The sequence below is a fragment of the Rhipicephalus sanguineus genome, chromosome 2 (genome assembly GCF_013339695.2).
Source record: "Rhipicephalus sanguineus isolate Rsan-2018 chromosome 2, BIME_Rsan_1.4, whole genome shotgun sequence".
NCBI classification, from domain to species: domain Eukaryota; kingdom Metazoa; phylum Arthropoda; class Arachnida; order Ixodida; family Ixodidae; genus Rhipicephalus; species Rhipicephalus sanguineus.
The window spans coordinates 95696195-95716027 of record NC_051177.1 but is presented as its reverse complement, the minus strand read 5'-3'; the positions used below and the strand labels follow the sequence as shown (position 1 = coordinate 95716027).

Here is a 19833-nt window from a genome sequence, read left to right as displayed (position 1 = left end):
GTGCTTTACTCTGGCACGGCACCGACATCGGGCGCGTTTGACGGGCAGCTCCGTTAACACCTCCTGAAATGTTGGCTACGCGGGACCGTCCCGCAGGCATCTTTCCAAATCCTCGAATGCGCCTCTGTTCGCAAGCCTTCGTCTGCGAACGACATGGGCATAGGCTTCGGCAGGGGCGAACATTTTACTCGCTCTGTTTTAAGGCGAAAGCCTTAGATGCATCATCAAACGCGAAAGACCTGACGACACTTTGCGAGTCCGTCATCGGCTTCAACAGGAACGAAGCAAAAAAAAAAAAAAAACAAACCTAAGTGATACATGTTAGTCAAAAGTCACGTGATACTCAAGTGAAGGTGTGTGAAGCACCTCCGAGCTCTGCGTGCCGTTAGCGCTAAATGGTGTATATAAATAGGACGCCGTTATGCTTAGCAGCCGGTGGCGCAGGGCCGAGTTGTTTAAAGCAGCGCGCTGCGGAGCGCGAGGGGTAGAAGGTTCGAATCCCGGTGGTGCGCTTCAGAATTTTTTTCCTTCTGATTTATTTTTATTTGTGCCTTTTATTTATTTCTACATACAATTACATATCCGGGACATGACCGCGACGGCGACGGCAAAAACCAGCAGAGTGTCCATATAATTGCTATCGCAATAAAGCAGGTCGCTGCTCTCCCCGCACGGGCCTTTTGACTGCGCTCTCTCAGTATGTGCACGCGCACTGCGCACGCAGTCATCTGCTCACCGTGCACATGCAGCCCCACGTGTCGCTTGCTCTGAAGGTTTAAAAAGACATCAGAGACGAAAAAAATTAGGCGAAGCTTGCACTAAACTGTGCAAAAACAGGAAAACTTGACGATTATGAAGACTAATCTGGTTGCTTCAAGGTTCTTTCTAAGCCTTTGCTAGGTGATGCAGGTTGTTTCTACGTTGATCCTCAGCGCAGGGAGTTTAGACGTAAACCACAGACAGTCACAGACACGACTCACGACACGGATGTGCAAACTGCACAGACAGAACCTAGCGCTGAAACCAAGCGTTGAAACCAACCCAATTTCTGTGGCACATACCCTTTTATGACGATGAAGTGGTGAATAGTGGGATATACCTAATTTCTGTGGCACATACCCATTTATGACGATGAAGTGGTGAATAGTGGGATTTAACTAATTTCTGTGGCACATACCCGTTTATGACGATGAAGTGGTGAATAGTGGGATTTACCTAATTTCTTTGGCACATACCCGTTTATGACGATGAAGTGGTGAATAGTGGGATATACCTAATTTCTGTGGCACATACCCATTTATGACGATGAAGTGAATAGTGGGATTTAACTAATTTCTGTGGCACCTACCCGTTTATGACGATGAAGTGGTGAATAGTGGTATTTACCTAATTTCTGTGGCACATACCCGTTTATGACGATGAAGTGGTGAATAGTCGGATTTACCTAATTTCTGTGGCACATACCCGTTTATGACGATGAAGTGGTCAATAGTGGGATTTAACTAATTCCTTTGGCACATACCCGTTTATGACGATGAAGTGGTGAATAGTGGGATTTACCTAATTTCTGTGGCACCTACCCGTTTATGACGATGAAGTGCTGAATAGTGGGATTTACCTAATTTCTGTGGCACATACCCGTTTATGACGATGGAGTGGTGAATAGTCGGATTTACCTAATTTCTGTGGCACATACCCGTTTATGACAATGAAGTGGTGAATAACGGGATTTACCTAATTTCTGTGGCACCTACCCGTTTATGACTATGAAGTGGTGAATAGCGGGATTTACCTAATTTCTGTGGCACCTACCCGTTATGACGATGAAGTGGTGAATAGTGGGATTTACCTAATTTCTGTGGCACATACCCGTTCATGACGATGAAGTGGTGAATAGTCGGATTTACCTAATTTCTGTGGCACATACCCATTTATGACGATGAAGTGGTGAATAGTGGGATTTACCTAATTTCTGTGGCACCTACCCGTTTATGACGATGAAGTGGTGAATAGTGGGATTTACCTAATTTCTGTGGCACCTACCCGTTTATGACGATGAAGTGGTGAATAGCGGGATTTACCTAATTTCTGTGGCACCTACCCGTTTATGACGATGAAGTGGTGAATAGTGGGATTTACCTAATTTCTGTGGCACCTACCCGTTTATGACGATGAAGTGGTGAATAGTGGGATTTACCTAATTTCTGTGGCACATACCCGTTTATGACGATGAAGTGGTGAATAGTCGGATTTACCTAATTTCTGTGGCACATACCCATTTATGACGATGAAGTGGTGAATAGTGGGATTTAACTAATTTCTTTGGCACATACCCGTTTATGACGATGAAGTGGTGAATAGTGGGATTTACCTAATTTCTGTGGCACATACCCGTTTATGACGATGAAGTGGTGAATAGTCGGATTTACCTCATTTCTGTGGCACATACCCGTTTATGACAATGAAGTGGTGAATAACGGGATTTACCTAATTTCTGTGGCACATACCCGTTTATGACAATGAAGTGGTGAATGGCGGGATTTACCTAATTTCTGTGGCACATACCCGTTTATGACGATGAAGTGGTGAATAGTGGGATATACCTAATTTCTGTGGCACATACTGCTTATGGCGATGAAGTGGTGAATAGTGGGATTTACACAATTTCTGTGGCACGTACCCGTTTATGACGATGATGTGGTGAGTAGTGGGATTTACCCAATTTCTGTGGCACATGCCCGTTTATGACGATGAAGTGGTGAATATTGGGATTTACACAATTTCTGTGGCACGTACGCGTTTATGACGATGAAGTGGTGAATAGTGGGATTGACCCAATTTCACTGGCACATACCCGCCTATGACGATGAAGTGGTGAATAGTGGGATTTACACAATTTCTGTGGCACGTACCCGTTTATGACGATGACATGGTGAATAGTGGGATTTATACAATTTCTGTGGCACGTACCCGTTTATAACGATGAAGTGGTGAATAGTGCGATTTACTCAATTTCTGTGGCACATGCCCGTTTATGACGATGAAGTGGTGAATAGTGGGATTTACACAATTCCTGTGGCACATACCTGCTTATGACGAGGAGGAGGAGGAGGAGGAGAAGAAAAAAACGGAAAGACAGGGAGGTTAGCCAGTTCTCAGACCGGCTGGCTACCCTGTGCTGGGGAAAGGGGAAGGGGGAGTGAAAGATGATAGAAAAGAGATGTTACAAAAAAGAAGAAAAAAGAACAATAGTACGATAAACGACACTGCTTAAAGTTTGTCTATGAGACTAGTTTTGCGCAAAAAGCGCAATAACGCTTTCAAAGCTTCCCGTGCCGAGGATGGTTTCGGCCAGTGTCCTAAGATATTTTCCTCCGACAGTGGACGATTGTCAAGTCTATTTAACGCTTTGGACAGTTCTTCTCTTTGTGCACCGAAGCGAGGACACTCACAGAGAAGATGGGTGATTGTCTCCTCGCAGCTACAGTTATCACATGTCGGGCTGCTGGCCATTCCAATTCGAAATGAGTAGGCCTTCGTGAAGGCGACCCCGAGCCACAGGCGGCACAGGAGCGTCTCCTCAGCTCTAGTTATTCCCGACGGAAGACGGAGCTGTAGATTCGGGTCCAAGTTGTGAAGACGGGCGTTGGTAAATTCCGTCGAGTTCCACTGTGCCAGTGTCAGTTCACGTGCATGGGAACGAAGCCTTGTTGCGGTGTCCGTTCTTGACAGCGGTATAGCTGCACAATGGAGGGCATCATGGGCAGATCGGGCAGCCTCATCAGCATGGTGATTTCCGTAGATACCGCAATGGTCCGGTATCCACTGATACATTAGGCTGTGGTGCTTCTCAATGGCGCGGTGATGAAGCAGTCTTACGTCAGCGACTAACTGTTCATTTGGTCCATGACGATATGGGGACATAATGCACTGGAGCGCTGCTTTGGAGTCAGAGAAGACTGACCACGCCTGTGGCGTTTCTTCCACTACGAACTCTAGAGCAGCACGGATGGCGGTGAGTTCTGCAGCCGTCGATGATGTCAAGTGCGACGTCTTGAACTTTATGGTAACGGATTTCTCGGGTATGACAGTGGTGAATAATGGGATTTACCTAATTTCTGTGGCACATACCCGTTTATGACGATGAAGTGGTGAATAGTGGGAGTTACCTAATTTCTGGGTCACATACCTGCTTATGACGAGGAAGTGGTGAATAGTGGGATTGACACAATTTCTGTGGCACATACCCGTTAATGACAATGAAGGGGCGAATAGTGGGATTTACCCAATTTCTTTGGCGCATACCCGCTTATGGCGATGAAGTGGTGAATAGTGGGATTTACACAATTTCTGTGGCACGTACCCGTTTATGACGATGATGTGGTGAGTAGTGGGATTTACCCAATTTCTGTGGCACATGCCCGTTTATGACGATGAAGTGGTGAATATTGGGATTTACACAATTTCTGTGGCACGTGCCCGTTTATGACGATGAAGTGGTGAATAGTAGGATTTACACAATTTCTGTGGCACGTACCCGTTTATGACTATGAAGTGGGGAATAGTGGGATTTACACAATTTCTGTGGCACGTACCCGTTTATGACGATGAAGTGGTGAATAGTGGGATTTACACAATTTCTGTGGCACATACCCGTTTATGACGATGAAGTGGTGAATAGTGGGATTTACCTAATTTCTTTGACACATACCCGCTTATGACGATGAAGTGGTGAATAGTGGGATTTACACAATTTCTGTGGCACATACCCGTTTATGACGAGGAAGTGGTGAATAGTGGGATTTACCTAATTTCTGTGGCACATACCCGCTTATGACGATGAAGTGGTGAATAGTGGGAGTTACCTAATTTCTGTGTCACATACCCGCTTATGACAATGAAGTGGTGAATAGTGGGATTTACACAATTTCTGTGGCACGTACACGTTTATGACGATGAAGTGGTGAATAGTGGGATTTACCCAATTTCTGTGGCACATGCCCGTTTATGACGATGAAGCGGTGAATAGTGGGATTTACCCAAATTCTGTAGCACATACCCGTTTATGACGATGAAGTGGTGAATAATGGGATTTACCCAATTTCTGTGGCACATGCCCGCTTATGAAGATGAAGTGGTGAATAGTGGGATTTACACAATTTCTGTGGCACGTACCCGTTTATGACGATGAAGTGGTGAATAGTGGGATTTACGCAAATTCTGTGGCACATAGCCGTTTATGACGATGAAGTGGTGAATAGTGGGATTTACCCAAATTCTGTAGCACATACTCGTTTATGACGATGATAGTTTCTTGGTTCGCCGGACATGGAACAATTTGCTAAACAGCTTCGCTGTTAAAAAAAAGGTTTTCACGGTGTGAATCTCACAGAGAAGAGTGGTTAATCGACCAACTTTGCGGGACCGAGCAGGTCGTCAAGGACGATGCAGTCGTACGTGCTGATGGTGAACGGCATTTCTATGACATGAATAGTGGGGTGGCTGCGTGAGTTCTGTAATTATGTTACCGGTAAAACGCAGCTTCGTTGCGGCAGTCGTGTGTGCTCGGAGCTCTTAGCAAACGACCACCACGCTTTCGCGCGCGTTTACGATTGATGACTTTCGGTTGCTTGGATGCCAAGTTTCTCGTACGGCTTTGCATTTAATATGAGCTCTGTGTGAAGAGCATAAGTTTACTCGTATGCCGAGATTTGTGCCCGATGATAAGCGCGTCTGCTTTAGCGAAGCCATAGAAAATTTATTGCCTCCTTTGGTATTTTTTCAGCTCGTTTCCAAAGCGGCAACTGTATGTCACCCGCGGCTCACGCGCATGCAAGGCTATAATATTTTACGTGCTGAAAGCACGACATTATCATGAGGCACGCCGTTGTGGGTGACTTCGGATTATTTCGGCCACCTGGGGTCCTTTAACGTGAACCTAAATCCAAGTATGCCGGTGCTGCTGCATTTCGCTCCCATCAAAATGCAGCTGTCGTACGTGGGAATCGATCCTATGACCTCGAACTTAGCAGCTCAACAGCTCAGCCTGCTAAGCAATCCCGGCGTCTTGAGTGCTAGGCCAATATAAATGATCAGTGTAAACATGCAGCTTAATTCTGTTTACAGTCACCCGCGACGGAAAATGTACAGCCATCAGCTGAATAAAATGCTCGCAGTACTCACGGTACGGTATTTAAAGGGACACTAAAGAGCAAAACGATTTTTCTCATATTAGTAAAGCACTATTTCACGATACCAAAAACACCACGCTTGCTGCGAGAAGACGCGTAGTAAACGAGAAAACACGCAAAAACAAAATGTGGTTGGCGACGATACCTTGAAGTTTCCGCACCATTCACCATGACGTCACATGTTTTGACGGCGCCTACTAGGGACTACGTAGTTCCTAATCGGTAAAAAAACGCAAGACCTGCGCTGAAACCGCAGCACAGTCACAGCGAAAGCTGGAAGAGAGGCGTTTCTAGAGCCCGTTAAGCTCTCTTGGGGCTACTAATACAGGTACACTAGCAAGGTACCCACTACGCCATAAATCACAATTTTTGTGAAGTTGGGAAACACCTACTGAGACATTATTCGTCATTCTGCGGAGAAGCGAGGCACCAGCCACACGTCTGTAAGGCATTATGTGTACTTTGTTGACGCGACGACTGATGACGATGAAGAATTATGGCTCAGTCCTTTGTAATGGGTTGGAAGCTTTAAACGGCCCACCAGTTGTGCAATTTGCATTGGGTGACGCCCGGTCGCTATTTCCCTCCCCCGCCATGCTGCATAACATACGTTGACGTGGGAGAGAGACGGGGAGCAGGGGGCGAAGACCTTTACTGAGACCCCGAGGAAATGGATCATGCGCTTATGGGCTTCCTTGGCAACCAATACAAGTGCACTTGCGAGGAACCCACTACGCTCTAAATCAACATAATTTTTCTGAAGTAGGGAAGCAGCCACCATGCCATTTTTCGTCATTCTGCGGAGTAGCCAGGTACTTGCTAAACACATGTAAGGCATTATGCGCATTTTGTTGAGGCTGTGCCTGATGACGACGAAGAATTATGGCAGAGCCCTTTGTAATGGGTTGGAAGCATTCAACAACGTACTCGTTGTGCAATTCGCATTGTGTGACGCCTGGTTACAGAATTCGCGTTGTGCGACGCTTGGTGCTTATTTTAGTCTTCTACCACGCTATATTGGATATGCTAATGTGGTTCCCTTCCGACATGAAGCCTGTATAGGACCTTTTTGCGGAGCAATTTCAAGCACCGGCATGGCTCAGAGGTTGAATACTTGGCTCCCACGCAGAGGGCCCAGGTTCGAACCTCGTTCCATCCTGGAATTTTTTTCTTATTTATTTTTTTTTCTTATTTCGAGCGATACTGGTTACGGACACCGGCGGCGGCGGCGGCGGCGGACAACTACGGCGCCAAAAACGGCCGGTGAAATGATCTCATAACAGCTTTCGCTGTAAAATGAAGTACATTGTCCTCTGAGGGGGCCATAAACTAAACATACCAAGTTTGGGGTAATATTGCTGAGCCAATGGCGCCAAAATACGATAAATAAACTTTGAAATTTTTGACGTCACGCGGGGAGATTTCAGCGCGAAACTTAAAAATGAGACTTCGAACTTTTCTCCTCTAATGATAAACCTATGATGCCGAAATTAACGACATTAGAATTCTCAGAGCAAAATTTATCGATCTAAACCGATTCATTGTTTCTCTTTAGTGTCCGTTTAAACTCTGGTGTATTAAGCTAACATGCTGTGATGTATTGAGGAAAGAAGTGGAAATTTTAAGAGCTCGTTTGTTATACAGAATATTAATGAACACTAACAGACAATAATGCCAAGGAAAGTATAGGGGACGTTATTAGTAGTAAATGTAATGTAAATGTGAAGAAAGAAAAGTGGACGAAAAGATAGCTTGCCGCGGGCACGGACCGAACCTGCGACCTTCGATTAACGCGTCCGATGCTCTACCAACTGAGCTACCGCCGCGGCCATCCCTCTTTCCACTTCATTCATAGCGAGAGTCTCGTTCTGGGAGACTTATGCTTTCAGGTAGTATGCGAGGGATTATTGGTCCGCTGCCAGCTTGTAATAAGTTCCACACTCGCCGTCATGGCTACTGGCGGCGCTGACTGACGCTCCCACGTTTAAATACACATATATACCCCATAAAGTGGACGGGGGGACGGCTGCCGCGGTAGCTCAGTTGGTAGAGCCTCGGACGCATTATTCGAAGGTCGCAGGTTCGGTTCCTGCCCGCGGCAAGTCATCTTTTCGTCCACTTCTCTTTCTTCACATTTACATTACGTTTACAACTAATAACACCCCTATACTTTCCTTGGCATTATTGTCTGTTAGTGCTCATTAATATTGTGTACAACAAAAAAAAAACGAGCCCTTAAAATTGCTGCTTCTTTGCTTCATCGCGAAAATAAATAAAACGCGCAACTATTTGCCATATAATCAAATGAGTTCCTTTTTTAAAATGCAGTCAAGTACTCTTCCTGTGAACACATGGCAAAACACTAAAGGACCTTTTTTTTTTCCCTGGGACGTAAATTGCAGATTGTGCAAAAAGCCAGGGACTATTATTCACTGTTTTATTGATTGTTCTGTTGGAGTCTTCTTTTCGGATGTTCTGCTGCGAACACTGAAAAAAAGACTTTGAAATCAACCCTGTAAACATTAGGGACCTTGATGTGACAAAGGACAGGACAATACCTTATGACCTAATCTTTCTCATTGTTCTGCATAGTCTCTGGAAAGCCGGACTGATTGGCAGAAATGCTGAGCCTCCGTGACCAACAAAAACATATTCCAGCAATAAGTGATTCAAATACGCGGGATATATGAACGTTCTAGTGACGCTCTAGACTGGTTTTCTGTGTTTGATTTGTGCTTAAGTATGCGTGGTTATTAATTTTCATAATATCACTCTAAGTGCAACGGTTTCCTTCACTGTAATAAACAAAAAATGAAAAGCACCGTCACGGCTTTGAGGTAGAATACTGGGCTCCCATGCAGAGGGTCCAGGTTCGAACCCCCGTTCCATCCTGGATATTTCTTTCTCGCTTCCTTTTTTTTTCTTATTTCGCTCGAGAGCGGTTACGGACACCGGCGGCGGCGGCGGCGGCGGACAACAACGACGCCAAAAACGGCCGTTCTTGTGATCTCATACCAGCTTTCGTTGTAAGAAAGCCAACAATGCAGAGAGGCGTTGAGTGTAGCAACGCGAATTAAAAAAAACGAAATCGCGACCTTGCAAAAGCGAGAAATGCGTCCTAAACGCAAGTCCCAAGAAGAACGTCACCGTCTACAGTCCCTCACGCCAAGGAAACGAGTGGACAGGTCTACAGCAGATACCCGAATTCAGCTTCGCTGGCAATCCGTTCCCATATGAAAGTTGCGGCTACACGATTTTTTTTCTTAGGACTTCACGGACACGAATAAACACGCAACTGAGCTCACTTGGACTACAACTGATCACAACGCATACCTCGGCCGGGCTCACTTGGACACATTAAAATTCTACTCCGACCTGCAAAGCGTGAGTGAGTCTTCAGTGAGTCGACTCATGGGTTTGTCGACCTATAGAAGGCACACGTACAGGGTGTTACAAGATTCCCGCATATACGCAGGAATCTCGTAACACGTCAATCGCAAGGTCATTGTAACGCCGCTTCCTTAGTTTCTAATTCCATGGTGTCTCCACAAGCCGCACGTGCTAGGTATGCTGATGCACATGTCAGCATTCCTGAGTGCGAACGAGGCCGGTACCAAGCTTTTTCTTTTGAGTTCGCAGAGCAAAACCGGCTTTGCTTCCAATGAAGAGCCGCGCGGTGGCCCAGACAGGCAAGCGATCGATGAAAAGAACGCTGCGATGTGAACAATGACATCGTGTTCTGTCAACAATCGTAATGGTGCACATTTTGCGTTGTTGCGGGAACCACTGACATTTCCTTATGATTTCGGGGAAGGGCAGCCACGTTTCATGCGACGAGCTGCACTGCGACTGCGGGATACGGCGCCGACGTGAACACTGTTCCGTAAACAAAAAGTTCGCGTGCCGTCAACGACAGTAATCCTGTCCCGACAGGTATTGTTACGTTGCGATTCCCTTTGCTGGCTAAGAGATGTCTCAGATACATAATAATGCATAATCAGCGTCTCTCCCCTACGCCGTGAATGACTGCGTGAAAATGCGAAAAATGTTAAGATGTTAATGCAGTGGGCAATCTACTACTTTCATGTACAGATATTTTTTAATGATTTCAATGCTGTCGTATTTTTATACTCATTGCCTTTTCTGAGATGAGATTTGTTCACATTTATTCGACCCTTATTTGCTAACCACAAACACATAGTTACGGTAAACCCACATGTTTCTGTCTAAAGTTCATAGACCATAAATTCTGGGCGCATGAAAACTTTGCCTGTTAAACAGTCATGCCTTGTCACGTTATCTTCAAAAGCCGAAGATAACGTTACAAATAAGGACCTTGTTACAGAAATAATAAACCCGATTTGTGACCCCTTAAGTGAGGCCTTCTGTCCTTTTACGTAATGTGAATGGAATTAAAGAACAAGTCACTACCATTATCATATTTTAAGGGCCGTTTCTGCAGCTTTTTCACGTAAGTACACTCTTTTGCAGAACGGAATTTTCATCCGTGTTTTTGTTTCATTATAATATTACTACAACATGAAGGGTTAATGAGAGAAATTGTATTTTGTCTAGTGTGTAGTGAATGGTAGCGTTTTCATATGGACCGGCTAGGCAGGCTGCCTTGTATCTACGGCAATACAAAGTTTGTCAAATTAAGTCTAGTAATTATAGGACGCCCCTGTTTGGCACAAGAAACTAACGCTACAGTAAATCGAGTGGATGTACAGTACGGTCCACTGTTAAAGGGAACACTCGACTGAGCAACTTTCATTTTGTTGGCCCCGTAACGGCTAGTGGATGCGGAAAGATTGATTGTGCACGTTACTATTATATCATAAAGGTTCGGAACTGCCAACCACCGGTAGTGTTATGCAGATCTAGGCCACTATGCTATTGAAGGAGAGCGAAATCCGGACATACCCGAAACGCAAATGTTCCCTTTAACAGTGGACCCGTCTGTACATGCCAAAACCATAATCTGGCAATGGGTCGCAGTAGAGTTTCGATTAGTTTTCCCCCCTTGGGGCTCTACAAGGTGTTTGTAAACGTGAGTTCATACCTAAAGGTTTTGCACTTTTTTCCCATCGCAAGGTGGCCGCAGCAGCTAGCTAAGAGCCAACGGGCAAGCATTGCTGTGTTGCAAGCTTGCTTCCTAGTTAAACGTTGCAAACAGTGCTACTTGCGAGTTGTGTTTTACATTATATATTGACGAATTCACTGTTACTTGTCATGTCTATAGTTGCATTCGTTGTTTTGTGATGATTCTTTTCTTCTGTCTATGTAGGTGTCCTATTGCGGAGGGTTGTGCAAACTTTTCTATAAAGTTCATTTTTCTGATTACAATATTACGTCGTGTTTTCAGATACAATTTCTCGTAGCTTCCGACAGAGAACAGGAAAGGTAAAGCAGCAAATCATGTCTGATTCCTTTACATTTCACTACTTTTTAAATTGTATCTATAGCTCATAAGCCAATTTTCACAGTATCTTTTATATCATATGACACAATTCACATTGCACAACTAATCAAACCGACAGACAATTAACAACCACCCAATGGCTAAAAAGAGTGTTCCACACTCGCCGTTTGGACTACGGGTGGCGCTGACTGACCCTCCCAGGTATTAAGCACACATAAACACCCCACAAAAAAGTGGACGGGGGAACTCCCTCCGTTGTAGCCCAAATGGTGGAGCATCGGACGCGTAATACGAAGGTTGAAAGTTCGGATCCCACCAACGATAAACGGTAATTTTTTGTCCGCTTTAACTTGTTTGTGTTTAAGTGAGAATCATTGCAATACAGTTCAGACACCACGAATAATGTCGCCTATGCTTTCCGTGGCCCACTTGTCTGCCGGTTTCATTAGTTGTGTATAATACGAAAAACGAGCCCCTCGGACAATTCCCCTACTTAATTCACATTGCAGACACACATTTTAGTTGGCCATACTCACACACAAATGTAAACGAGGCCTACTTAACTGCTTAGCTGGAAACTATAGTCCATCTTTTCGCGTCTCCTATTTTACTCTGCAGCAAAAGATGATAGATATTGATGAGTATTTTTGAAAATAACTCTACAACTGAAGTCGCTCTTTTTTTTGCAGTCACTTGACACAAAGGTAAGTGTTAATAGACTCACTAAAAATGAATACTTCACTTTTTTCTTCAGCAGTCGCGTGGCACTACAGCAAGAGTCAATTGACTCGCTTGAAATAGTTATCTTACACAGGCACTTAAAACTCCAGTAAGTGTCATTTGACTCTTTTGGCAAAATTACCTGCAAGAGCTATCTGGCTCCCTCAGCAGTGGTCATGTGATCCTATAGTTAAAAGTCCTTGCCCTCCTCCTAAGATGGTCAAGGTAATACACTCCTTCAGTGCTGACCCTAATCCATGAGAGAGTTAACGTGTCTTATATATGTAGCAAGTAAGGACTCGCCAAGGAGAGCAGTAGGTAATTTTTAGGGGCGAAGCTCCTTAAGGCGGCACCCGTTCCTCCCTCGTAGTTGTCGTAGTCGTAGTAGGGCGTAACCAGTCGTAACGCTAGTAACAGATCTTGACCTCCAAGGTGGTGCCGGTGGGAGATTTTTCCTGTGCGTTGTTGAACAATAAAAAATTCGCAGCGTGCGCGTTAACTAAAAGTCGAATTCTTCTGTCTCTCATTCCCCATTAGCAGCCATTGGCATGTTCCAGTAGGAAACGTCAGTAGAAGTGTAAGTGTTAGCTAAAAGCCGACTTCTTCTGTCTCTCATTCCCATTAGCAGCCATTGTTTACCTCCAAGGTAGTGCCTGGTGAGATTTCTCCTGTGCCTGATTAAACAATAAAAATTTTGTTCAAAACGCCGTTGATTGATGAAATAAACCAACGAAAGACGCCAGATGTTTTCTAAAAGCAAAACGAAAGGACGCCAGATGTTTCTAAAGCAAAACGAAAAGACGCCAGCTGCTTAACGAAAGACGCCAGATGCTTTCTAAAGCAATGGTTTTCTAAACAATGAAAATTCACAGCGTACATGGAAAAATAAAGTGAGCTGCAAGTCGTCATAACTCATCGAACCTTTAGTATAAACGCGCCCGATCTCACGTCGGTGATGATGTACTGGGCAGAATTCACGGAAGATTCACGGTTTACCGATGAATCTCCGCAGCTTCGCCCACTCATCATCATTCACTCCGTGGATATGCTGTGATTTTTTTTTTCCCTTGGAGTGTACGAAGAATGTGGGAGGGCTGTCTGGATAGAAAAAGAAAGGCTTCGTGATCCTTTTCTTCTTTCTGCTGTGCTCCGTAGCGTCGTCGTGCGCTTCTGCCGTGGTTATAGACATAAAACTAGTCAAATAAGAAAACCTGCCGGTGGCTCGAAGTGCCGATAGCGAATGCGTCGCTATTTGAATCGCTCCGTATTGAAAGGGCGAAAGTCCACCCGTGAGCAGTGTGCTTCTGTGATCTTGCAGGACTCTAATCGAGGAAAGGATATCACCGGCTTCCTTCTGCCCTCGACGTGGACTACGTACGATGGCGCCTGAAATAAATTTGTCGACACAGTTCATCGCTGGCAGTGCCAGCCGCACGTAGCTGCCGAAGCGCGACCATCGCTCTGAAGGTTGGCCCCTCACCGGTAATCTGCTGCCGGTCCTCATAATCACGGCTGCGTACGTATACTTCGTGAAGGTGGCCGGTCCCCGCTGGATGTCCCGACAGAAGCCCTTCGACCTGAAGACATGCATCCTCGTTTATAATCTGCTGGCCACCCTCCTCAGCGTCTTCTTCGTATGCCGCTTCGTAAAGCTCGCGTACTGGGACCTTGGCTACGCCTTTCTGCAGGACCTCTACACGATAGACTCGCTTGCGAGCCGTGAGATCTTGCGCTTGTCCTGGTGGTTTTACATGTTCAAGCTGCGCGAGCTCACCGAGACCGTGCTCTTTGTGTTGCGCAAGAAGGACAAGCAAATCAGCGCGCTGCACGTCGTGCACCACGTGATCGTCGCCTGGAACATGTGGCTGGACGTGACCTATGGTGCCCAGTCGCACGATATGTTCGTCAGGTGCCTGAACACTCTTCTGCACGTGTTCATGCACACGTACTACTTCCTTGCGGCACTTGGTCCAGCCTACAAGCGACTACTGTGGTGGAAGAAGTACATGACCATGATGCAGATTTGGCAATTTGTCATTCTGTTGGCGCATGCCATTGGCATGGTGTTCGCCGAGGGAAACTACGTAGGACTTTTCGTGTGGCTCGAGGTAGCGCAGGCGATCCTGTTCTTCGTGTGGTTTATGATCTTCTATATTCAAGCTTACTCAAAGAGGAAAGTGTAGGTCCATGCATACCCTGACAAATTTTTTTTAGATAGTCTATATAAAGTTTGTAGGCATCTGTTGATAAAATCAATTGACGTTCTATAGCTGCGTTTGTTAGACTGGTCTATAGATAGTCCATAGAAAAGTGGTCACACTGGTTTTTATAGACTAGCCTACAAAAACATCTAAGTCTAAAAAATCTAAGACTGGCTATAGAAGGTCTGTAGATTAATAAAAAAAATCATGCTTTTAGATTGACGTCTGCAGAATGTCTTTAGATAAATGTGCAGAGGCTTATAAAAATCTACTTTGGTTCACTTTTGTTTATAAAATATCCAAAGGCAAATGTGTATAGGCTATCCATAGACTATTCCTATAACTCAGTATATAGATTGCCTACGGACTTATAGCCTCACAAAGAGACGGTGGTCTACAGATTGGCCTAGAGGCAGATTCTGTAGACTATTAATGTTTAAATTTATTCCACTAAATTTCGTGGAAAAAACGAGGAAAGCACATAGAAAAGAATGACAAGCACCGGCGCTGATTTACAACTATGCTTTCATCAGAAAAGGATACAAAAATATACAAACTTACGACAGAGCATGCGCGAAAAATATTTATTTTTTTCCCGGGTTCCTTCTCGGGTTCCTTTCCGTATTTTCGTCGTCGATTATGTAAATTTCAAGCCAGGCAGAGCAGAATAAAATTATGAGAGAGCACTCTAACGTTAAGAGCCCCTACTCAGCCTTCACTGTAATGATGTAGCGCAAAGCGTCGCATAGGCGGCCCGCACCGCAGAGAACTTACTGTGCGTGGTCGTGAGACACTGGAGACAGTCTCCAGAGGAGAAGCGCAAGACAAATTTTATTATATAATTAAGTGATTGCTGTGAAGAAGTAAACGTTTTCCTCAGGTCATAGTTTCCCAGTGTGCAGCGGACAGTGGCCACTGTCGAAAGTGTGGGGGCTCCGCCCTCCTAACGTTTCTCAGTAGGGGGGCTAGCACCCCCCTTGCCCCCCCCCCCCCTGGTATATACAACAACACTGTTATCGTAGCCCCAACAAGCGCGAAGCTGGCGAAGCCTTGAAAAAGATCACAAGCGCGCGCCTTTCGACGAGACTGTCGCCACAGCGAATATCGCACTTCGGTGAGTTCAAAAACGTTGCCAAGTCGCGGGAATGTGCATGACGACGTTGTGTAGGTAAGACTGCCAGGGCGGCGAGTTGCCACAGCAGAGGTGGTGTGCAAGAGGAAGAGTCTCATACGAAAGTATGCATAGCGCATGCGTCTCTGCCTGCCTTCTGTGGTGTTCGTTATACACTTCTACGGAGCGGTGGCCGTATGCGTTGATTACAGCGGAGAACAGCCTGAAAAATATGCGTTGCATTACGTGATGCTGCGCTGGCGTTATGCAGGCCTTGAGTTGTTGCGCCGTTCTTCCTTGGCTGTATGCAATGCGAGATCGTTGCATGAAGCGACTTGCACGTGCCTTGTCACCATAAAGATGGATCTGCTTTTAAACATGCTAGTCGTACCCTTTCTATGGTCGTACCCTTTCTACACCCTTTCTGGTAAGCCTGGTGCCGCCTGGTGCAGCCTGGTGCAGCCTGGTGCTTAGTGCTGCGTTCATTCACAGCGAGGGCCTCGCCCCGGCTGACTTAATGCCTAAAGTTCCCATGCAACGTTTTATTAGTCAGCTACCGTCTCGTGAAAAGATCACGTGCCACGTGGCGCTCTCTGGCAAAAAAGTGTTCCACAATCACCGCCTTGACTACGAGTGGCGTTGGCTAACACTCCCAGGGATTACACATACATAAATACCCAACGAAGTGCACTGCGACGCGCTTTCCGTCGTAGCTCAATAGGTAGAGCGTCGGGCGTTCAGATACCATCAACGGTAAGGGTGATTTTTCGTTCACTTTATTCCATTCCAATTTAGGTCATTATTACTACACTACAGTTAAAGACAACAATTAAAGTCCGCTATGCTTTCCCTTGGCTAATCGATTCATTTGGTTGTGTCTGTACACACCTAAGTGCTACGAGCCGCGACCTTTACGCAGCCAGACTAAAATCATCACTATAGAACAATTACGTCCATTCTTAGCAAAAACGAACGCATCACCGTAGACGGCGACGCAACTGTAGACACAGCCTTTGAGCAAGCATGGCGTATGCATGACAGCGTCGTGCGCGCACGTGTGTCTCTCTATCGGATACTCGTCTACTTCTATAAAGTGGATTTGCGCATTAGTTCACTATAACTATGCTTATAATAATAACTGATGGGGTATAACGTCCCAAAACCCCGACATGATTATGAGAGACGCCGTAGTGAAGGGCTCCGGAAACTTTGACCACCCGGGGTTCTTTAACGTGCACCTAAATCGGGTCTCAAGCATTTTCGCCTCCATCGAAAATGCGGTCGCCGCACCTGGGATTCGATCCCGGGACCTGCGCGTCAGCAGTCGAGCACCTTAACCACTAGACCACCGTGCCGGGTAACTATGCTTATTGAACGATGTATTTCCACCATAGAAAGGGTACGACCAGTGTGTTTAAAAGCAGATCCATGTTTATGGTGACAAGGCATGTTCAAGTCGCTTCATGCAACGATCTCGCATTGTATACAGCCAAGGAAGAACGGCGCAATAGCACAAGGCCTGCATAACGCAAGCGCAGCATCGCGTAATGCAACGCGCATACTTCAGGCTGTTTTTAGCTGTATTCAACACACACGGCCACCGCTCCGTAGAAGTGTATAACGAACACCACAGAAGGCAGAGACACTAGCACTATGCATACTTTCGTATCAGACACTTCCTCTCGCACACCACCTCTGCTGTGGCAAGTCGCCGCCCGGGCAGTCATACCTACACCAAGTCGTCATGCATATTCACGCGAGTTGGCAACGTTCTTGAACTCACCGAAGTGCGACATTCGCTGTGGTGAAAGTCTCGTTAAAAGGCGCGCGCACGTGATCTTTTTCAAGCCTTCGCCAGCTTCGCGCTCGTTGAGGCTACGACAATCAGTGCTGGGCAGTATAGAAGTTACATGTATCTTAGATACTATCCTAGATACTCTTTGGGTATCTTGTATCTGTATCGCGATACGTCTCGCAAAACGATTATCTGTACTTGTATTTCCGATACATTCAATAATGTATCGTGTATCTTAAGATACAAGATACTGCTATCGCAACACCACCGTGCGAAACAATTATCGCTGGCTGAACTCCGCTTCTGAAGCTGGTACTGGCGCCATTAAGCTACCTGAATAGAACTAAGGGCAGCGGCATAAATTTATATTTCTGCCAGAGTCCTCTAGTGAGGGCAGGTGATGAGGTCTGCGCGTCCCTATTGGTAGGACAGAGTCAAGTGGCAGCGCTCGCGCAGTCTCGACACAAACACGTGCGCGAACGTCTACACCCAGCCCACGTAGTTCTTGTTTTCTCGAATTTTTTTCGTTTTATTTTTGTCAGCTCCATGACACTTTTTCTTACTTAGCCACGGTACAGCGCCGCGCACTCTAATGAGCGCAGCGTCTGTCACGCAAATTCTTATGCCGCTTTCGTGTCGTTATTGAAGATTCTCTTGCGTGGTGCTTCGTTACCAAATCTGAAGAATGCAAGAACGGAGTTGCTTCGCGTCTCGTGGCTTTCACACACCAGCGACTTGAAGAACTTCGTGGATGTAAGTTTGCCTTACATACGATGACAATGGCTTATATGCAGATAATGTTCTAAGAACTATAGCTCCACCGATACCGATGCTCAATCTATTAGAACAAGCCTTTACCTAGCAAAAGATATCTCAGTGCACCGTATAGTTTTCTTCCTGCTATCTATTTTCAAAGAGTTTTTGAAATCATAATTCCATTGTTAGCACAAACGCTTTCTTATCTGCGCTTCTTTTGGATATGATACATTACCTAAGTCTCTATTGCTTTTTCCAGTGTTGTCGCTGCAATATCTCTTTTGTAAAGGGCTGCCAAAAGAAGCTCTCTGCTTTCCACCTACTTTTCAATGTCTGAGTTATATTTGCTACTGTTTACACATTTATACTTCACTGGAATTTATTGTTCTGACAAGGAGATTTTGAAAACAAATATATAGTTATGTGGACGTGCCTTGAGTATACAGTAATAATATTATTTGAGGTTTAACGTCCCCAAACCACGTTATGATTATGAGAGATGCCGTGGTGGAGGGCGTCGGAAATTTCGACCACCTAGGTTTTTCAACGTGCACCTAAACCTAAATACACTGGCCTAAAGGATTTTTGCCTCCATCGAAAATTCGTCCGCGGCGGCCAGAATTCGTTCCTCTGATGTTCGGGTCAGTAGTCGAACACCATAACCACTAGACCAGAACGGCGGGCTTTGAGTATACAGTAAAAACCATTCTATTCTACCGCTTAATAAAATAGTGAAATTGAGTTCGCATTATAATAATGACAATTATTAGGAGCTATCTAAAAGATGTTAGATGGGGGATTGGAGAAACATTATACAAAATGCACTGTTTTTCTCATGAGCGAACCAACTAGTATTTTCAGGCAATTTTGCATAGGCAATCAATTTTCTATCGTCTTACCTTAACAGGTAAGCTGACGATGCTTCATCGTTAATTGGCATAGCTAATAGTGGCCCCGCCTCTACAGGGTTTCTATACTTATTCACAGTGAATGTTTGCTACAGAACCCCCTGTCTATTTTACTTATAATTTCTTCTTTTTCTTTTTTAGGCCTCCCTGATCTTTTTTACTATTGCTAGTCGCCAGATCATCGGAGCTGTAAGTGGCAATACCGCGAATAACGGCGGTGTCCTGCGACGCTTTGTGCAACTATACTGCCATGCGCTCTTTATTTATTTATTTATTTATTTATTTATTTATTTATTTATTTATTTATTTATTTATTTATTTATTTATTTATTTATTTATTTATTTTAGTGTGATTGGGTTGAAACCGCAAAACAACTGTTAGCACCACTCAGCCCAAGCCCACCACTCAGCGCCGCAATGTTTCGGAAGCTTCGCCATTTTTTCCAACTGTTCTGTTGAAATTACGCTCAGGACGCGAATAGTCTAGTTTAATCGGGAGCTTGCGCGAGCTCCAGTGATAACGCTGGAAGGTTTGATCCCTGATGTATGAACGACGACGCGTTCCGCCGATGATCAGATCACCGACGACCGACGAATGTGATCACCGCTATCGTCGTGCAGCGTGCTTTGCTTGTACTTTCAGTTACTTATTTTTCTTGGCGCAAGTTAGCTCAGTAAAGAGTTTCGCTTCTACAATTTGACTGCCGCCTTCATAATCGACACTAATAC

The 19833-nt window shown here is 45.2% G+C and overlaps 1 protein-coding gene and 1 non-coding gene across 2 annotated transcripts in view; both read left to right on the top strand.

Moving 5' to 3' along the window:
- Positions 1-14522, top strand: part of LOC119381227 (elongation of very long chain fatty acids protein AAEL008004) — a 55369-nt gene extending 40847 nt beyond the window's left edge. The window contains exon 2 of the mRNA XM_037649170.2: positions 14442-14522. Within this exon, the coding sequence (XP_037505098.2) occupies positions 14442-14516 (75 nt within the window). The 3' untranslated portion in view covers positions 14517-14522. The remainder of the gene's footprint in view (positions 1-14441) is intronic.
- Trnam-cau (transfer RNA methionine (anticodon CAU)) lies at positions 8220-8292 on the top strand. The gene has a single exon. It is a non-coding gene; the product is annotated as a tRNA-Met (tRNA).
- Positions 14523-19833: the final 5311 nt, after the last annotated feature.